This window comes from Stegostoma tigrinum, chromosome 25 (genome assembly GCF_030684315.1).
Source record: "Stegostoma tigrinum isolate sSteTig4 chromosome 25, sSteTig4.hap1, whole genome shotgun sequence".
In the NCBI taxonomy this organism is placed as follows: Eukaryota; Metazoa; Chordata; class Chondrichthyes; order Orectolobiformes; family Stegostomatidae; genus Stegostoma; species Stegostoma tigrinum.
Window position 1 is genome coordinate 49,743,214 of NC_081378.1, and position 18,373 is coordinate 49,761,586.

The window sequence follows — 18,373 nt, forward strand, 5'->3', positions numbered from 1 at the left end:
CACTTTACTGACACATAGAAGGCAGACAGTGTTTAAATTTATACTCTTAATCAGAATCCCTACCGATAGGGTCCCAACGCCCTGGCACCAGCCACATCCCACTGCTAACTATGTTGGAATTTGTGATCACAGGGCTTATGCTCACAACCCAAATTGTGGTTTTGATGCCAATGGTCATTCCAACTTAGTGTACCCAGACCCTGGATGAAGACTTCAGACAGCGTGGATTTTTCAGTTTGGGTAGAGCCAGCTGATGCGCGAAGGTGTGTTTTGGACTTAGCTGGTGAATACCTGATTCTCTTCACCTTTTGCCTATTGCGAGTGGGTTTTCGCCTCCGGTTATGACTGAGGACTCGTGGCTTCAGTGGAGTCGGTGATTAGTTGTGTTTGTCGGTGTCTCGTTCGGCTGTCGGTGTTCTTGGTCCAGAAAGGCTCATACTTGGAAGCTCTTTGTTCAGGTTCTTCCTGTGGTAGGATCAGGTCTGGCAGTCGTACTGATTATGGGCCCCGTTATCTCTGCGCCAAGTGTGTAGTTTTTGTGGTGCTCGTGATGATCTCGTCTGAGGTGAATTGGTTTTCCAATGGTAAGTGTGTGAATGGATTTTGCTCGAGTTTGAATGTCCAGTATCTGTAGGGTACCATACTGTCAGCACTGCATAGACAACAGACAATAGGTGCAGGAGTAGGCCATTCGGCCCTTCGAGCCAGCACCACCATTCATTATGATCATGGCTGATCATCCACAATCAGTATCCTGTTCCTGCCTTATCCCCATAACCCTTGATTCCACTATCTTTAAGAGCTCTGTCCATCTCTTTCTTGCAACTATCCAGAGAGTTGGCCTCCACTGCCTTCTGGGGCAGAGCATTCCATATATCCACCACTCTCTGGGTGAAGAAGTTTCTCCTCAAATCTGTTCTAAATGGCCTACCCCTTATTTTTAAACGGTGTCCTCTGGTTCTGGACTCACCCATCAGCGGAAACATGCTTCCTGCCTCCAGAGTGTCCAATCCCTTAATAATCTTATACACCTCAATCAGATCCCCGCTCAGCCTTCTAAACTCAAGTGTATACAAGCCCAGTTCCTCCAATCTTTCAACATATGATAGTCCCGCCATTCCGGGAATTGACCTCGTGAACCTACGCTGCACTCCCTCAATAGCAAGAATGTCCTTCCTCAAATGTGGAGACCAAAACTGCACAGAATACTCCAGGTGCGGTCTCACCAGGGCCCTATACAGCAGCAGAAGGACCTCTTTGCTCCTATACTCAATTCCTCTTGTAATGAAGGCCAGCATGCCATTAGCTTTCTTCACTGTCTGCTGTACCTGCATGCTTGCTTTCATTAGCCCGAGGTGCATAGCCCAAGGTGTAAAAGCTGTCATTGGACCAGAGATAATGGGAACTGCAGATGCTGGAGAATTCCAAGATAATAAAATGTGAGGCTGGATGAACACAACAGGCCAAGCAGCATCTCAGGAGCACAAAAGCTGACGTTTTGGGCCTAGACCCTTCATCAGAGACCAGGGTCTATTGGTTTTGGTCAATTGTCCTTTTAGAGAGGAGGTGTAAATTGGGATTACAGGCTGAACAATAATCCCAGACAGGAATCTCCATTCCCAGGCCTGTCAGTTCTGTTAAGTATTTCCTGCAGATTCGGTTCAGACGTCCGTTTTCATTTTGAAAGTTTTGAAAGTCCAGGCTTCTGGACAAAAACCCAGGATTTTGTCCAAAGTTTTTTTTTTCTTTATTCATTTGCAGGATGAAGGTGTTGCTGGCTAGACGACATTTTTCTACACCTAATTGCTTAGAGGGCAGTTCAGAGTCAACTATATTGCTCTGGTCTGGAGTCACATGTAGTTCAGTCCAGGTAAGGATGGCAGTTTCCTTCCCTAAAGGACATTAGCGAACCAGACAGTTTTTCCTGACAATCGACAATGGATTCATGGCCATCATTAAATTTTTAATTCCAGCTATTTAATAAACTAAGATTCCACCATCTGCCATGGCGGGATTCAAACCTAGGTTCCCAGAACATTATTTTATGTTATACTATAGGAGATTTTTGCTTGATCTTACATGGCGGTAACTATAGAGATTTCCCATTGAGCCTATCAGTATTTACAGAGTGTTTGTGGGTAATGAGTCAATATCTACAGAGTATTTCCAGTGAGAGTGTGGCATGCTATTTACAGGGTGATCACCAGGAACTATTTCAGTATCCAAGGCATTTGCTGGGGAGTTCATCCACCCTTACAGAGGGTCACAGTAAGGGTAGCAATACTTACTGAGCAATCTTGGTGAATGAAGAGTACGTAGGGTAGTATGACGGTATTTGCAGAGTGTCCGGTGTATTGCTTCGGTATTTACAGTTGGTATTTACTTAGGGTCCCAGGTTGTGTATCACTATTTACAGAGGTTGTCCAGGGAGACTGCCAGTATTAACACGGTGTCCCTGGAGAGTATATCACGTTTTCATGGATCCCAGACAGGGGGGGTTGAGGGGTGACCTTATAGAAGTTTATAATGTCACGAGGGATTTATGTAAGGTGAATGGCAGGTCTTTTCCCTAGAGTGGGAATTTCAAGACAGGAGGCATATTTTTAAGGTAAGTGGAGACAGATTTTAAAAAGATGAGGGACTCCTTTTAACACTGTTTGTGTGGGAGATGAACTGCAAGAGGAAGTGGTGTATGTGGGTACAGTTACAACATTTAAGTGTTTGGATAAGTATGTGAATAATAGTTGTTTGGAGGGACCAGTTTAGTTTGGGTTTATGGTTGGCATGGACTAGTTGGCATGAAGGGTCTCGTTTCTATGACTGGAGAAGATAGAGTGCAATCAGTATAACCTTGTGGAAGATGACAGGAAATTGCAGTCCTGGTACATGAGAATTGAGAATTTTGTCTCTGAGAGATGTAAGCTGGGACCGACCTTGGAGGCAGAACAGAGATTCTCACCTTAATCAGTATGGATTAGTTTTACAAATCCTGTGTGCCTATCCAATGTAGTGATCAGAGTCTGTCTCCAGAACCTTGAGCTGTATCAGATGTAGCCTGTAAGGAGGGACCTAATGCACTGAGCTTCCTGTATGAGCTGATTCTTGAGAGAACAAGGAGCTGGAGGAGAGGGGAAAGAGGAAAGAAAACACAGTGAAAATTGCATTTAAGCAGGGTTTATGGTGGGAGTGATGGGTACTAAATAGGCTCGTCATTACTGTGGCTGGTCTCAGCTGTCCTTTGCCTTTGAATGGTCAGGTTGGAGGATCTGATCTGCAGCTATTCAAAAATGGTTACGTATGGAAGAAAATATTGTTCTCTCTAGCCTTTCAAACAAAAGCCTAATTGGAGAGTCTTGTAATTTTACTGAAACACTATCAGCAGCTTCAAGTGAAAAGCAGATCTCTAACACCATAATGAAATTTGTCTCGTTGTTTTATTGACGCTGGCAGTGAATCAGCATTATACAGTCTGAAAAAACTTTTTCCTTGGTGTGTTTAACAGTAAGCACAAAACACATTAATTCTGATCTTACCTGGTGCTAGACATTTATGAGTGTGGAGGAAGATGAACTTTGGAACTTCAATAAGGACATTTTGGCCAAGATTTCCTCTTTCCAATGATAAATGAGAGTGGTTTAGTATTTCAATGTTTATTGATACATTAGTATGTGCTGTGTAAAGCTCTGTTGGACCCTATCTATCAGGGAGATAATGGTGTAATGGTAATATTACTAAACACTGGAGAGGTGATGGTCTAGTGAGCCTATCGCTGGACTGTTAATCCAGGTAATGTTCTGGGGACCAAGTCAAATGGTGGAATTTGAAATCATCAAAAAGATCTGGAATAAAGGGCTGGGGGAGAAAATGCATCTGGTTCATTTCCTTTTAGAGAAGGGAACTTCCATCCTAAATGAGTCTAGTCTACATGTGACTCCAAGCCTATCTCTATGTCTCTGGCTTGCTGCAGTGTCCCAGTGAAGCTCAATGCTGGAAAAGCACACTTCATTTTCCACTAAGTGACCCTGCAGCCCTCCAGACTCAAATGAGTTCAATAATTTTAGAGTGTAAACTCTCCCATGTCTAGCCCCTACCCACCTTCTAGGCCTTGTTATCACATAGCCTGCTATTACACACCACCCATTATCAGTCACTAATAGTCCCCATTTACATCAATTCACTCTCCTAGCCAGATCGGCATCAACTCTTATGTCTACCCAACTGCTGTTTGCTCTCTTCAAGCTCTATCCTTTATTCTATTGCTTTCCCCCTACCCTATCCCCCTCCCTATTTTCTGCATGTAAACTGATGTTTTCCCAGCTACAATCAGTTCTGAGGAAGGGTCACCAGACCCGAAACGTTAATGCTGATCTTTCTTCACAGATACTACCAGATCTGCTCAGCTTTGTGACTCCATGTGGTTAACTAATGGATAATTAATGCTGGTTACCCCCATCCTGTGAATGAACAAAAATGAAGTCTAGTAATTCAGAGGCCTAGGCCCTGGCAACACAGATTCATATCCTCCTACCCAATTGGGGGTTTTTAGTTAATAAAATTATGGAATCTTGGTAACAGTGACTGTAAGAGTTATCATCCATTATTGTAAAAACCCATCTGGTTCACTAACATTATTTTAGGGAAGGAAATCTGTCATTCTTACCTATTCTGGCATATGTGACTTCAGACCTGCAACAGCAAGTATAGTCAGTTTTGTTATTAAACCTCACAATTGTCAGCTGAAGCTCATCATTTGTTGTAATACCACTAGGGAGCTGGTTATCTTCATTATGGCTGCTGGTTGGTCAAGGTCATGTTCATTGAGGGAATATTGGCGTTTCTGTTTGGAGCATTCTGATCTGGATGGTGCAAGAAAGCAAATATTTTACTAAATTTGGTCAGTTTTTGTTTTGAAATTGCTGTCTGTGGGAGCTTGCTGTGCTCAAATTTCACATCCTTCCTACATTGTAACAATGGCTGCATTCCAAATTGCTTCATTGGCTGCAAAGTGCCTTGGAATGTCCTCATCTTGGGCCAGATGCTATATAAATGCAAGTCGTTCTTTGAATGCCCCTTAAACAAGGAGACTAATAAACGTGGCCCTGCCAAATATTACTGGTCTCTTGAGTATAAATAATAAAAAAAAATTGGGGTTGGCCTGTAGTTTTAACTGGAGTGACAAATCAAAGTTGTACTTCTGCGTTTGTGCTAATGAAAGGAATCAACATGCCTGTGAAGAAATGAGTTTGGGATTAATTGATGTCTCTTTTCCAGATGAATCACGACCCACTATTTCAGACCACATCTTGAAAAGTGTACCTACTGACAAGCAGTTAAACCAGCTTTCCAGCCACTTGGGACCAGAATGGGAGCAAGTGATGGTGGATCTTGGACTGAAGGAGCCAGATCTTTATCGGTGTAAAATGAACCACCTATACAATCTCCAGGCACAGGTCTTTGCTGCCTTTGTCCTGTGGAGAAAGCGTTTTGGGACACGTGCAACTGTGCAGCATTTGACCAACAGTCTGATTTTAGCTGACGCAGACCCTGGATTGATAGCTAAAATATTTCAGGATGACCGTTGACCATCTAAATGCTCAATCGCATGTCACTTCTGCAGTTTGTGTCCACTCTGAGTTGTAGAGACGCCTGGAGAAGACAGTTCCTCCTTCAGCCTTTCAAATGGAGGGAGGAGAGACATTATTTTGGGAGAGAAATAATTCAGAATGTAGGGTTAAGGTGTACAATTTTTCTGCAATGTAGCATAATTTTTTTGGTTGCCATCTTCAACAATCATTTAAAACTGTGTAAAATAGAGAAACAATCATGACAAATTTTCAAAGAATTACACCTCTTTCCATGATCTTTTGTTGCGGCTTTGAGCCTCTTAGTAAGATTCACATGGTAGATATGCCTTTATACAATTGTTGTTTTTGTGCTTACAATTATGGGTGAACCTTTTCCTACTGAAACAGTGGTGGGAAAACAGAGTATGGAATATTTTATAAGGTCATCAATCTAGGAAGCCTTTAAGGAGAAGATAAATAAATACAGGAGGGAGAAAGGAATAGAAGAATATGCTGATTCTTGTTACAATTGTGTGGGGTTTGGTGAGGCCTCTTCTGGAGCACTGAGCCCAGTTCTGGCTGCGTAGTTATAGGAAGGATATTATCAAGCTAGAGAGGTTCAGAAGAGGTTTACCAGGATCTTACCAGGTATGGAAGATTTGAGTTACAAAGAAAGGCTGGATAGGCTGGAACTTTATTCACCGGAGCGTAGGAAGTTGAGAGGTGACATTACGGAAGTTTATAAAGTCAGTAGGGGTTTAGATGGGGTCAGTAGTAGATCTGTTTTCCCTAGATGGGAAATTTCAGACTAGAGGGCATATTCTTGAGGAGAGAGGTTTAAAAAAGACAAGAGGGAATTTTTTTTACACTGAGGGTGGTTCGCATGTGGAATGAAATTCCTGAAGAAGTGATGTAGGCAACAGTTACAACGTTTAAAAGACAATGAATAAGAAAGGTTTTAAGGGACATGGGCCAGAAACAGGCAGGTGGGACTAGTTTAGTTTGGGACTGTGTTTGGCATAGACTGGTAGGACTGAAGGGCCTGTTTACATGCTGTTTGACTCTATGGTGTATTAAAGGAAGGGTATGCTTGCATTGGAGGGAGTGCGGGGAAAGCTGCTTGTGTAAGAGGATTCTCCTCTGATGAGAGTGAGCGAGTAAATTGGGTCTATATTCTCGAGTTAAGAAGAATGAAGAGATAATTTCATTGAAGTATACAAGATTTTGAAAGGGCTTGATAGGGTGGATATTCAGAGGTTATATCCTCCTGGCTAGGGAATCTAGAACATGGAAGCAGCCTCTGGATAAAGGAGAATGATCGCTTAGGACAAAGAGGAGAACAAATTTCTTCACTGGGAGCATTGTGAACCTTTGGAATTCTGACCTCAGTAGATTGCGAATACTTCATCAGTTGTGTATATTTAAAGCTGAGATTCTAGATTTATGTTATCTTAGGGAATCGAGATATCTGGGCTCTAAGCAAGATGTGGAGTTGAGGCAGAAGGTCAGCCATGAGCTTACTGAATGGCAGAGCTAACAGTCTACTTCTGCTCCCATTTATTGTGTTCGGATAGGATTTAATGAAAGGAGAGGCTCATTGGTGGAATAACCACACCGGTGAGTTTGGCCAAACGGCCAGATTCCGAGCTGACAATTCTGCAATTCCATTTGAAACTATTCTGTCCAGTTGATCAAAGTGCAAAGAAGTTTTAGAATATAATTATCTTCAGTGTTTTTACATAAACATGTCCAAGACTGCAGAATGAGATGTTTTATCTTTGGCAGGCACTTTCCTTGTGAAATAAAGATGGGATCTCTCAATCTGGCTCCTATTACACACTGGTTTGGCAATATATGATAATGCACATTGTGAATAATGTTATTCATTCAGACATATGTTTTGAAAAACATTAGTTGATCCTAGCCACAACTCAACTGAACTCCTTTAGACAGTTTTAGTCTCTTTAATCTCCATGGTAGTTCAGTGAAGGGCCACCAAGCCTGTTTCTAGGATGAAATGTTGGCCTTTTGAAGAAAGATTGAGCAGGTTGCACGTATACTTATTGGAATTTGAAAGAATGAGAGGTGATCTTATTGAAACATATACAGTATTTAGAGGGGCATTGATAGGTGAGATGCTGAGGGGATCTTTCTCCTAATGGAGGAATCTAGAACAAGGTGGCACCATCTCATAATAAAGGGTCTCCCATTGAGAGTGGGGACGAGGAGATATTTCTTCTGAGGTTTGTCAATTTTTGGAACTCTGTTCCCAGAGATCAGTGGAGACTGGGCGATTGCAGAGATTCAAATTTGCCTTAGACAAAGAAGAGTTGAGACATATGGTGGACATACAGGGAAGTGGTTCCAAGGCCACAATCAGCCATCATATTGGATGAAAGACCATGTTCAAAGGTCTGAATGGCATGGACCTGCTCCAATTTCCTGCCACCTATTGGGCTGAACGTTGGTGGCTTATCACAACCTTGCGTTTTACCCCACACCAACCAACCTGCATCGTGACCAACCACATCAAGGGGTATTTCTCAAAGGTTCTCTTCATTACCCCCTCTCTTCCATTTGGATCAGAGAGAGTCAGCACAGATTTATTAAAGGAAAATCATGCCTGACAAAATGCCAGCAGATTTGTCAGGATGTAACTGGTAGAGCTGATGTGGGAGAGCCAATGGCTTATGTTTGCTTGAATTGTCAATAAGGTTCACATAAGAGATTTGCACACAAAATGAAGGCATTTGGGATTGTGGGTAGTATACGCACATGGATAGTGACTGCTCTTTTTTTCCTATTGTACCTCAGATTTTAGCTCCTAGACTCTAGATAATTATAATATGTTAGCGATTTAGATGAGGAAACAACATAATATCTCCAGCTTTGTAGATTATGACAAGCTGGGTTGGAGGATGAGTTGTGAGGAGAATGCACACATGCTTTAGTGTGTTTTGAACAAGTTGAGTGAGTGGGCAAATGCATGGCAGGTGAAGTAAAAGATAAAGTTATCATAGTCCTGCTGGACCATAGGGCTGCTTCCTGATCAGGGTTGCCTGGTGATGGTTTAATCTGACACTCACCACATTTCTGATGTGGAGAGATAGCGAGTCCTTCGTGGTCACCTCAGCCAGTGCAGCAATTGAACCCACACTGACGACATCACTCTGCATCACAAACCAGCTGTCCAAATGTCTGAGCCTAGAAACTCTGGATAAACATGAGGCTATCTGCTTTGGTTGCAAAAACAGGAAGGCAATTATCTGAGTGGCGATTAGATTGGGAAAGGGCAAGCTGCAGTGAGACTTGGATCTATAGAACATAGAACGTTACAGCACAGCACAGGCCCTTTGGCCCTCGATGTGCCAACCTGTCATACCAATCTGATGCCCATCTAACCTACACTATTCCATGTACGTCCATATGCTTGTCCAATGACAACTTAAATGTACCTAAAGTTAGTGAATCTACTACCGTTGCAGGCAAAGCATTCCATACCCTTACTACTCTGAGTAAAGAAACTACCTCTGACATCTGTCCTATATCTTTCACCCCTCAATTTAAAGCTATGCCCCCTCATGCTCGCCGTCACCATCTTAGGAAAAAGGCTCTCCCTATCCACCCTATCTAACCCTCTGATTATTTTATATGTTTCAATTAAGTCACCTCTCAACCTTCTTCTCTCTAACAAAAACAGCCTCAAGTCCCTCAGCCTTTCCTCATAAGACCTTCCCTCCATACCAGGCAACATCCTAGTAAATCTCCTCTGCACCCTTTCCGAAGCTTCCACATCCTTCCTATGATGTGGTGACCAGAACTGTATGCAATACTCCAAGTGCGGCCGCACCAGAGTTTTGTACAGCTGCAGCATAACCTCTTGGTTCTGGAACTCGATCCCCTCTATTAATAAAAGCTAAAACACTGTATGCCTTCTTAACAGCCCTGTCAACCTGGATGGCAACTTTCAAGGATCTGTGTACATGGACACCGAGATCTCTCTGCTCATCTACACTACCAAAAATCTTACCATGAGCCCAGTACTTTGCCTTCTAGTTACTCCGACCAAAGTGCATCACCTCACACTTGTCCGCATTAAACTCCATTTGCCACCTCTCAGCCCAGCTCTGCAGCTTATCTATGTCTCTCTGCAACCTACAGCATCCTTCAATACTATCCACAACTCCACTGACCTTAGTGTCGTCTGCAAATTTGCTAAGCCATCCTTCTACACCCTCATCCAGGTCATTTATAAAAATGACCAACAGAAGTGGACCCAACACCGACCCTTGCGGTACACCACTAGTAACTGGTCTCCAGGATAAACATTTCCCATCAACTACCACCCTCTGTCTTCTTTCAGCAAGCCAATTTCCGATCCAAACTGCTATATCTCCCACAATCCCATTCCTCCGCATTTTGTACAATAGCCTATTGTGGGGAACCTTATCGAAAGCCTTGCTGAAATCCATATACACCACATCAACCGGTTTACTCTCATCTAACTGTTTGGTCACCTTCTCAAAGAACTCAATAAGGTTTGTGAGGCACGACCTTCCCTTCACCAAACCGTGCTGACTATCCCTAATCAATTTATTCTTTTCTAGATGATTATAAATCCTATCCCTTATAACCTTTTCCAACACTTTACCAACAACTGAGGTAAGGCTCACTGGTCTATAATTACCAGGGTTGTCTCTACTCTCCTTGAACAGGGGAACCACATTTGCTATCCTCCAGTCGTCTGGCACTATTCCTGTAGACAATGACGAGTTAAAGATCAATGCCAAAGGCTCGGCAATCTCCTCCCTGGCTTCCCAGAGGATCCTAGGATAAATCCCATCTGGCCCAGGGGACATCTATTTTCACACTCTGTAGGATTTCTAATACCTCTTCCTTGTGAACCTCAGTCCTACCTAGTCTAGTAGCCTGTATCTCAGTATTCTCCTTGACAACATTGTCGTTTTCTAGAGTGAATACTCACAAAATATTCATTTAGTGCTTCCCCTATCTCCTCTGACTCCACACACAATTTCCCACTACTATCCTTGATTGGCTCTAATCTTACTCTTGTCATTCTTTTATTCCTTAAATACCGATAGAAATCCTTAGGGTTTACCCTGATCCTAACCGCCAACAACGTTTCATGTCTCCTCCTAGCTCTTCTGAGTTCTCTCCTTAGGCCTTTCCTAGCTACCTTGTAACCTTCAAGCGCCTTAACTGAGCCTTCACACCTCACCCTAACATAAGCCGCCTTCTTCCTCTTGACCAGAGATTCCACTTCCTTCATAAACCACTCCCGTGCTCTACAGCTTCCTCCCTGAGAGGTACATACTCATCTAGGACACACAGGAGCTTTTCCTTGAATAAGCTCCACATTTCTAATGTGCCCATCCTCTGCAGTTTCCTTCCCTAATTCTTGCCTAATTTCATCGTAATTGCCTTTCCCCCAGCTATAACTCTTGCCCAGTGGTATATACCTATCCCTTTCCATCACTAAAGTAAACATAGCAGAATTGTGATCACTATCGCCAAAGTGCTCACCTACTTCCAAATCTAACACCTGGCTGGGCTCATTTCCTGGTACCAAATCTAATGTGGCTACGCCCCTTGTTGGCCTGTCTACATACTGTGTCAGGAAGCCCTCCTGCACACACTGGACAAAAACTGACCCATCTATAGTACTCGAACTAAAGTGTTCCCAGTCAATATTTGGAAAGTTGAAGTCCCCCATGACAACTACCCTGTCTCTCTCACTCCTATTGAGAATCATCTTTGCTATCCTTTCCTCTACATCTCTGGAACTATTCGGAGGCCTATTAGAAAACTCCCAACAGGGTGACCTCTCCTTTCCTGTTTCTAACCTCAGCCCATACTACCTCAGTTGACGAATCCCCAAACATCCTTTCTGCAACTGTAATACTATCCTTGGATTTCTTGGTAAACCCATCACAGAAAATAATGTCAGAGATAATGGGAACTGCAGATGCTGGAGAATTCCAAGATAATAAAATGTGAGGCTGGATGAACACAGCAGGCCAAGCAGCATCTCAGGAGATAGGCAGAAAATAATGTAGCTGCAGAGGAAGGCAAACGGTATGTCGTCTTCATAGCATGTAGATCATAGAATCCTTACGGTGGTGGAAACAAGCCATTCGGCCCAACAGGCCCACACCAACCCTCCAAAGAGCATCCCACCCCCCTACATTTTCCTGGTAATCCTGCACTTACCGTGGCTAATGCGCCTGATCTACATATCCCTGAACACTTTGGGAAATTTAGCATGGCCAATCCACCGAGCCTGCGCAACTTTGGACTGTGAGAGGAAACGAGCAACCAGAGGAAACCTCCACGCAGACACGGGGAGAATGTGCACCTCCACACAGCCAGTTACCGGAGGGTGGAATCAAACCCTGGTGCCTGGCACTTTGAGGCAGCAGTGCTAACAACTGAGTCACCATGCTACCCCTTTTATATAAGAAAATTAAAGTTTTTTTTCAACGACAGGAGCTGGGTATCTTGCTGCAATTGTACAGAGCTTTGGTGAGATCAACCTGGAGTATCGTGTGTAGTTTTGCTCTCCTTTTATTTGAGGAGGGATGTTCTGCTATGGAGGGAGTGCAGCGAAGATTTACCAGACTGACTCCTGAGATGGCAGGGCTTGCAATGAAGAAAGACTGTATTGATTTTTACTGGAATTCATAAAAATGAGAAGGGGGATCTCATAGCAACCAATAAAATTCTAACAGTTCTAGACAGGGTCAACGTAGGATGTTCCTGATGACCAGAGAGCCCAGGATAGAGGTCACAGGTTAAGGATATGGACTGGGATGAGGAAAAACCCATTCACCCAGAGAGTGGTGAGCCTGTGGAATTCTCTGCCACGGAAAGCAATTGAAGCCAAAACATTGGCTGTTTCAAGAAGGTGTTAGATATAATTCTTAGGGCTAGAGGGATGAAAGTGGGAAAAGGGAATAGAGTTGGATAATCACTCATAGTGTTACTCCTTCAGTTTTCTATGTTTGCTATCTAGTGGTGTGAGGCCTGGACCTTCCCCTGTCTATCTGTTGCTTCACACCTTGCTCTGCTGCAAGAGCTATCGGGGCTTCTGGGGAATTAATTTTCAACCTTATCTTCTGCTCCTGACTCTTCTCCCCATTCCCTTCTTTAATTTGTAGGGATCATGGCTTTTCTCTGCCCATCCTGTGCCTATTACGTTTTGTTCTTATTCCTTTTATAACTGGTGTTTCTTTCTAAGATGGGCCACTTGCAGTGAGGTTTGGTCAATCCCAGTGGACATGACTTGCCATGGGACTTCCTTGACAGTCTGGAATGTGGAAGAGAATGAGATTAGTGTGTTGGGCAAAACAAAAAAGAAATTTTGGAGAAGCATGGGGAGGGATTTTTTTGAAAAGTTCTGTAGTAATCAAAATAGACAGCTTTAAGTTGTAGATTCAGATGGATTTAAGTGCCTCAGAAACACACTGAGGCAAAGAATAGTTTGAAAAGGCGCAACCAGTCCCAATCACTAGCCATGCAAGTCTTTGCCAGGAGTTTAACAGAAGCTGTTCCTCAGGGATACAGGGGCACAGCTGTGATGCTGATCTTTCTACTGTCCTCTTCCTCTGGTTTCCTTCCCTTCAATGCACTGCTCCTTAAACTGTCACATGCTAGTTTTTTTTGTTTTGCTTAACAGATGGAAAATATATTTGCTATAACTGGTAATGCGACATCTGTTTTGATTCAGCAGTTGAAAACATTCTCAAGAGTTGTGTCTCGATTGTCAATAGGATGTTGGCTGTTGGTATTCGTTCTGCATAGTGTGCGAGTTGGTATGTGTGGCATTGGCTCAGAGTACACACAGCAGCTGCGAAAGGAATATAGTGGGAAGCTAACAATCTGTTGTCACACCAGACCCTTGGAGTGCTTGTCCAAATAAAAAAAAATGCTTCTGCAGCAAGTGCCCTATTGAATGTTTCCAGGAATAACCTTAAAAAGTTCATCAGCTGCTTTCTTGGAAATCTGTACAAGGCTGGCTGTTCCCTAGATACCTCGAGATATGGGACTGGACTTCTGCCTGGAAATGGATTACTGATTGCACACAGAAGTTGTATAACTTAATTGCTTTCCTCTTTGATAATCAGCTGGAATGCACCGAGTTTAACAAAGTGGATGCAGAACAGACCATTTGTGCGTTTTATACTCTGTAGAAACTGTAACCCTGAAAGATTTATTTTGGCTCAGCTAGTCAGCGCTAGGATAGAAACAAAATGCTGAGCAAGCCTGGCAGAACCTGTGGGGAGAGAGAGAGACTTAACTCATTCAGGTTGATGACCTTTGATTAGAACAGTCTATATAGTGTATACCTCAGTGTATACCAGTCTTTATACCTCATAGGAGCCTCCTCTTCCTCTATTTAGTTTATCTAGCCAATAAAAATGTAATCTTTCTAATCTTATTTTTTTCTCACTTGTGTACTTTCCCTAGTTTCAACTGTACAACTGACCTTAACTGTTCCATGATGTGGAACTTGCCACAATCTCGCTGCTTCTCTGGGTAGGGGAGTCCTTAAAAGTTGCGCAGAAGTAATGGACTGAGCTTAACCAAGCTGGATCCAGTCACACTGACTGGGGAACATTGTGATAAATTGTTGGGGGGAGAAAACCTGGCAAGAGATTCTTGTCAAGATTTCTCCATGTCTCCCAGTAATCAACTGAATTTCACAAAAATGGAGAACAAAAACAAAGTCGCTGGAAAAGCTCAGCAGGTCTGGCAGCATCTCTGGAGGAGAAAGCAGTTAATGTTTCGGGTCCGGTGACTCTTCCTCAAAACTGATGGTGGCTGGGAACATGTCAGTTTTTTCCTTCTTTTTCAGAGGCTCCCTTGTCGAAGTTGGCCTCATCAGAAGATATGCGACAGAGATGGAGAGAATGGGATGGAGTCTTTACAGAAACTGGGGTGTGAAGATGTATAGTCCAGGTAGCTGTGGGAGTCAGTGGAGGTTGGATCAGGGATGTGGACCAAAAATTGGTGAATGGTGTTGAGGTGTACACTGAATTGAGGGCTAAATGACATTGGACAAAGTGTAACATAGATTTCCCAGAAAGACATCAAGTATGAGTCTTAAAATCATAGACTTGTGCCAGTGTAGAGGAAGCCCTTCACTGTTATCATCCTAAAGTTGGCATTGACCAGAAAATGCAGTAGACCAGCTACGGAAGTATGTAGTTACCACTGCAGCTCAAAAGCTGCAATTGCTGTGGCCCCAAAACACTCAAACCTCAACACTATCCAGGACAAAGTAACCTGCTTGATTGGCACCACATTTAAGACACTAAACATTCACTTCCCCCATTGTGGCAACTGTGTGTACCAACTGCAAGATACTTTGCAGCAATTTATCAAAGACTGCAATAGCAGAACATTCAAAATCCACGATGTGCACCAGCCAGGAGGGCAAAGCTAATGAATGCATGGGGACACCAACACCTTCATGTTTTCCCCTGAGTCACATATTATCCTGCCACAGAATCAAAACCCTAGGAATTCTTGCCTAAGAGGTAGACCTGCATCAGATGGACTTGGGTGCAAGCATGCAACTCAGCACTACCTTATTGAGTAAATGGTGATGGACATCAAATGCTGATCTTACACGTGACAATTATGCCACATGAATGAATTGAAATAAATGATCCTGGTTTTCAATTGTGTGTTGCGCACCCAAACCCATTCTCTACCAGCTAACACAATGTAGTGGTTTGACGACACTTACCTTGAACTCCAAAAGATTGGCTAAAGATTCAAGAGTAGAATAATTTGGAGTGTTGATAGCCTCGACTTCTCTAGGAGAGAAGGAGCTAATGGATGATCAACTCGAGATGTGGTTTTTTGCTATGTCCATTTTGCCTCTAGCACCTCTCTGGCAAATGTGTATTATTGATAGAATCCCTACAGAGTGTGGAAGTAGGTCATTCAGCCCTTCAAGTCTGCATTGATCCTCCCACCCAATTCCTGTTGCCCCATATTTATCATGGCTAATCCCCTTCCCTGCATATTCCTGGTCACTACGGACAGTTTAGCATAGCCGATCCATCTGATCTGCGCGTCTTTGACTGTGGGAAGAAATCGGAGCACCCGGGAGACACACGGAGAGTGTGCACACTCCATACAGTCGCCCGAGGCTGGAATTGAACCTCGGTCCTGCGTGTTGTGAGGCAGTAGTACTAACCACACACCAGCTGTGACAAATGGGAGCCTACGGACATTGTCAACTAGGTGGTTTGTGAGGATGGATTTGTGGGTGATGGTGAGTGTGGACAATCTACAACAGGGCCTTTCAGTGGGGGGGGAGCTGAAACCCCAAGCGCGGTGGCAAACTAGAAAGGTGGTGTCATGAGCTCTGAGGCAGCAGTGGCCAATTCGCTCTGTCTCTTCCTCACCCTACTCTCATTGGTCATCTCCCACCACCACCGTTCACTAAGATATCACAATTATTTCTAAACTTTAAAAAGAGTCAAGGTGGCTAAAGTTTGGCGTACTGGCCTGCAATCTTCACAGAGTTAGGGGTGGTGGTTGAGATCAAATACATTTTTGTTACATAACTGGACTGGGTCAGTGAGCTGAATAGCCTCTCCTACTGGAACTATTGTCAAACTCCAAAGCACATCACCCAACATCATAAACTTTAGCAACTAAATGCTTATTTATTGGTTCTTGTAGACAGAGAAAAGAATATTGTACCAATCTAGAATTAAAGATCAAAAGAAAGCTGACATTTATGGGGAACCTTTTTAACACTGGGATATTACAAAACTCTTGGGATGAGGAATAAATATTGACCAATGCACCTTGTCTACAAAAGCTGCAATTGGATTTTTAAAAACCCTACCTTATGGGAATCTAGGTGTCATACATCTTTTGCTAAAGCCAAAGGTGAAGATACCTTTCAGTGTATAAGACAATTCATTTGGTCCTTTAGTATAATTCTGGTAAACCGGATGACTCATCTGGAACAAATAGACATGCAAATTTGTTCATTTCATTGCCTCACCACACCAAACACACCCAAATCTTTGCTTTCTGATTCATAGATGCCTGTTTTTGTACAGTTTACTGAGGGGTGACTCACATAAGGCAGAAAGAATGGATCAAGTAGCATGGGTCTCATACAATGAAAAGTGGTAGCAGCCAACCAGAGGCTTATTCAGACGGGTATAATCCTCTCTGCTTCAAACAATTTATATTAAAATAATTATTCAGCTAGCCTTATGGGAAATGGTAAAAAAGAAATTGGCCATCTGCAGCTATCTGAGTATTTCTAATCTAGGAAGCAAAACGCACAATAACTTGTAACAAAGTTGCTGGCGACTGTTCAGAATTACAGAGAAAGTACATTGTGGCTTGCGTGTTTAACCTTAGGTTCAAAACTTGCAGGAAAATTGATGTTATACTTAACACCATGACTTTGAAATTCCCAAAACGATTTTCCATTATGAATTTAAAGAACATTTATATAGCTCTTTTAATGTAAGAAGATGTCACAAGTTGGTTCAGAGAGGTGTGATCAAAACGTTAAATAAAAATAAAATGCTGGAAATAGACAGCCTTTCTGGGAAGCACCTGGAAAAGCAATTAGAGTTAACGGGCCAGCTTTTCATGGAATCGGAAGGACTTCAGAGCCATTTACTAATGGACAGATCGGCCCTAATTCAGATTCTCAACTATATTCCTGCATCCCAAATTTTTGTTGCTGTGAGATAAGGCCCCTGTAGTGAGCCCACATCCTGTATTGCCACTCAAGCTCCTTTGTGGGGTTAGACCTTTTCTAGCCTCCTACAATTTTTGTGAAAGCAGACCTGCTTCTCCATGACCCAGCCATGGACCATAGTCTGGATTTGGGTATCATCTGAAGCTAGATTCCAATCTCAAAAATGTTGGAATGTTGTATTCCAAATTTATGCCAAAAATAGAATCCCGACAATGTGGAAGCAAGCCATTCAGCCTATACCAACCCGCCAAGGAGCATCCTGCCCAGACCCGTCCCAGTAAACCTGCATTCCCATGGCTAATCCACCTAGCCAGCACATCCCTGGATACTATGGGGCAACTTAACATGGCCAAACCACCTAACCTGCATATCCTTAGACCCATGGGAGGAAACCAGAACACCCAGAGGAAGTCCACACAGACAGTTGCTCAAGGGTGGAATTGAACCAGGAACACTAGCTCTGTGAGGCAGCAATGCTAACTACTGAGCCACTGTGCCAACCTTACCTTCATTCCCAGTGACCCCTAAACCCTCCATGTCAATTTATGGTCATCTGATCATTCAAGCAGTATTCACTATGTACAGAACCAATGGAGACTGTCTAAAGCAAAATCACAACAGTCCCTGAGGATGATAGGGCTGCTGTCAGAGAGGGGCTGTGGTGATTTAATCTGAGGGTGACTGCAAGTTAAGAAAGACGGATCTTGGTGGCCACTTTGGCGTGTGTTGTTGGCATCACCCTGAATTGCAAACTGGTGTCCAGCCAAGTGAGCTAACCGACCTCCCAATGTAGCGTGTAGTAATGATGGAATGTATGAAACTGCTTAGGAAGAAAAACTCATGTTCTAACAGCGTGTGTTTCCTCTGGTGTTGTCCTTTGGGTAGATAGGGATGGGCAATAAATGCTGACCTAGCCAGTGACATCTATATTACAAAAAACACATAAAGCATTCCTAACAGTGTAATACCATGCACAAATCATGAGCGAAAGTCTGGTATTGTAGGACAATCAAGGTGTAGTAAGGCACTGTTACTATCATAA

General features: G+C 43.1%; 1 protein-coding gene across 1 annotated transcript in view; it reads left to right on the forward strand.

Moving 5' to 3' along the window:
- cradd (CASP2 and RIPK1 domain containing adaptor with death domain) overlaps positions 1 to 7,474 on the forward strand; it is a 39,597-nt gene extending 32,123 nt beyond the window's left edge. The window contains exons 3-4 of the mRNA XM_059654782.1: positions 351 to 584; positions 5,272 to 7,474. Coding sequence (XP_059510765.1) covers positions 351 to 584; positions 5,272 to 5,582 — 545 coding nt within the window. The 3' untranslated portion in view covers positions 5,583 to 7,474. The remainder of the gene's footprint in view (positions 1 to 350; positions 585 to 5,271) is intronic.
- The last annotated feature ends 10,899 nt before the right edge of the window (positions 7,475 to 18,373 follow it).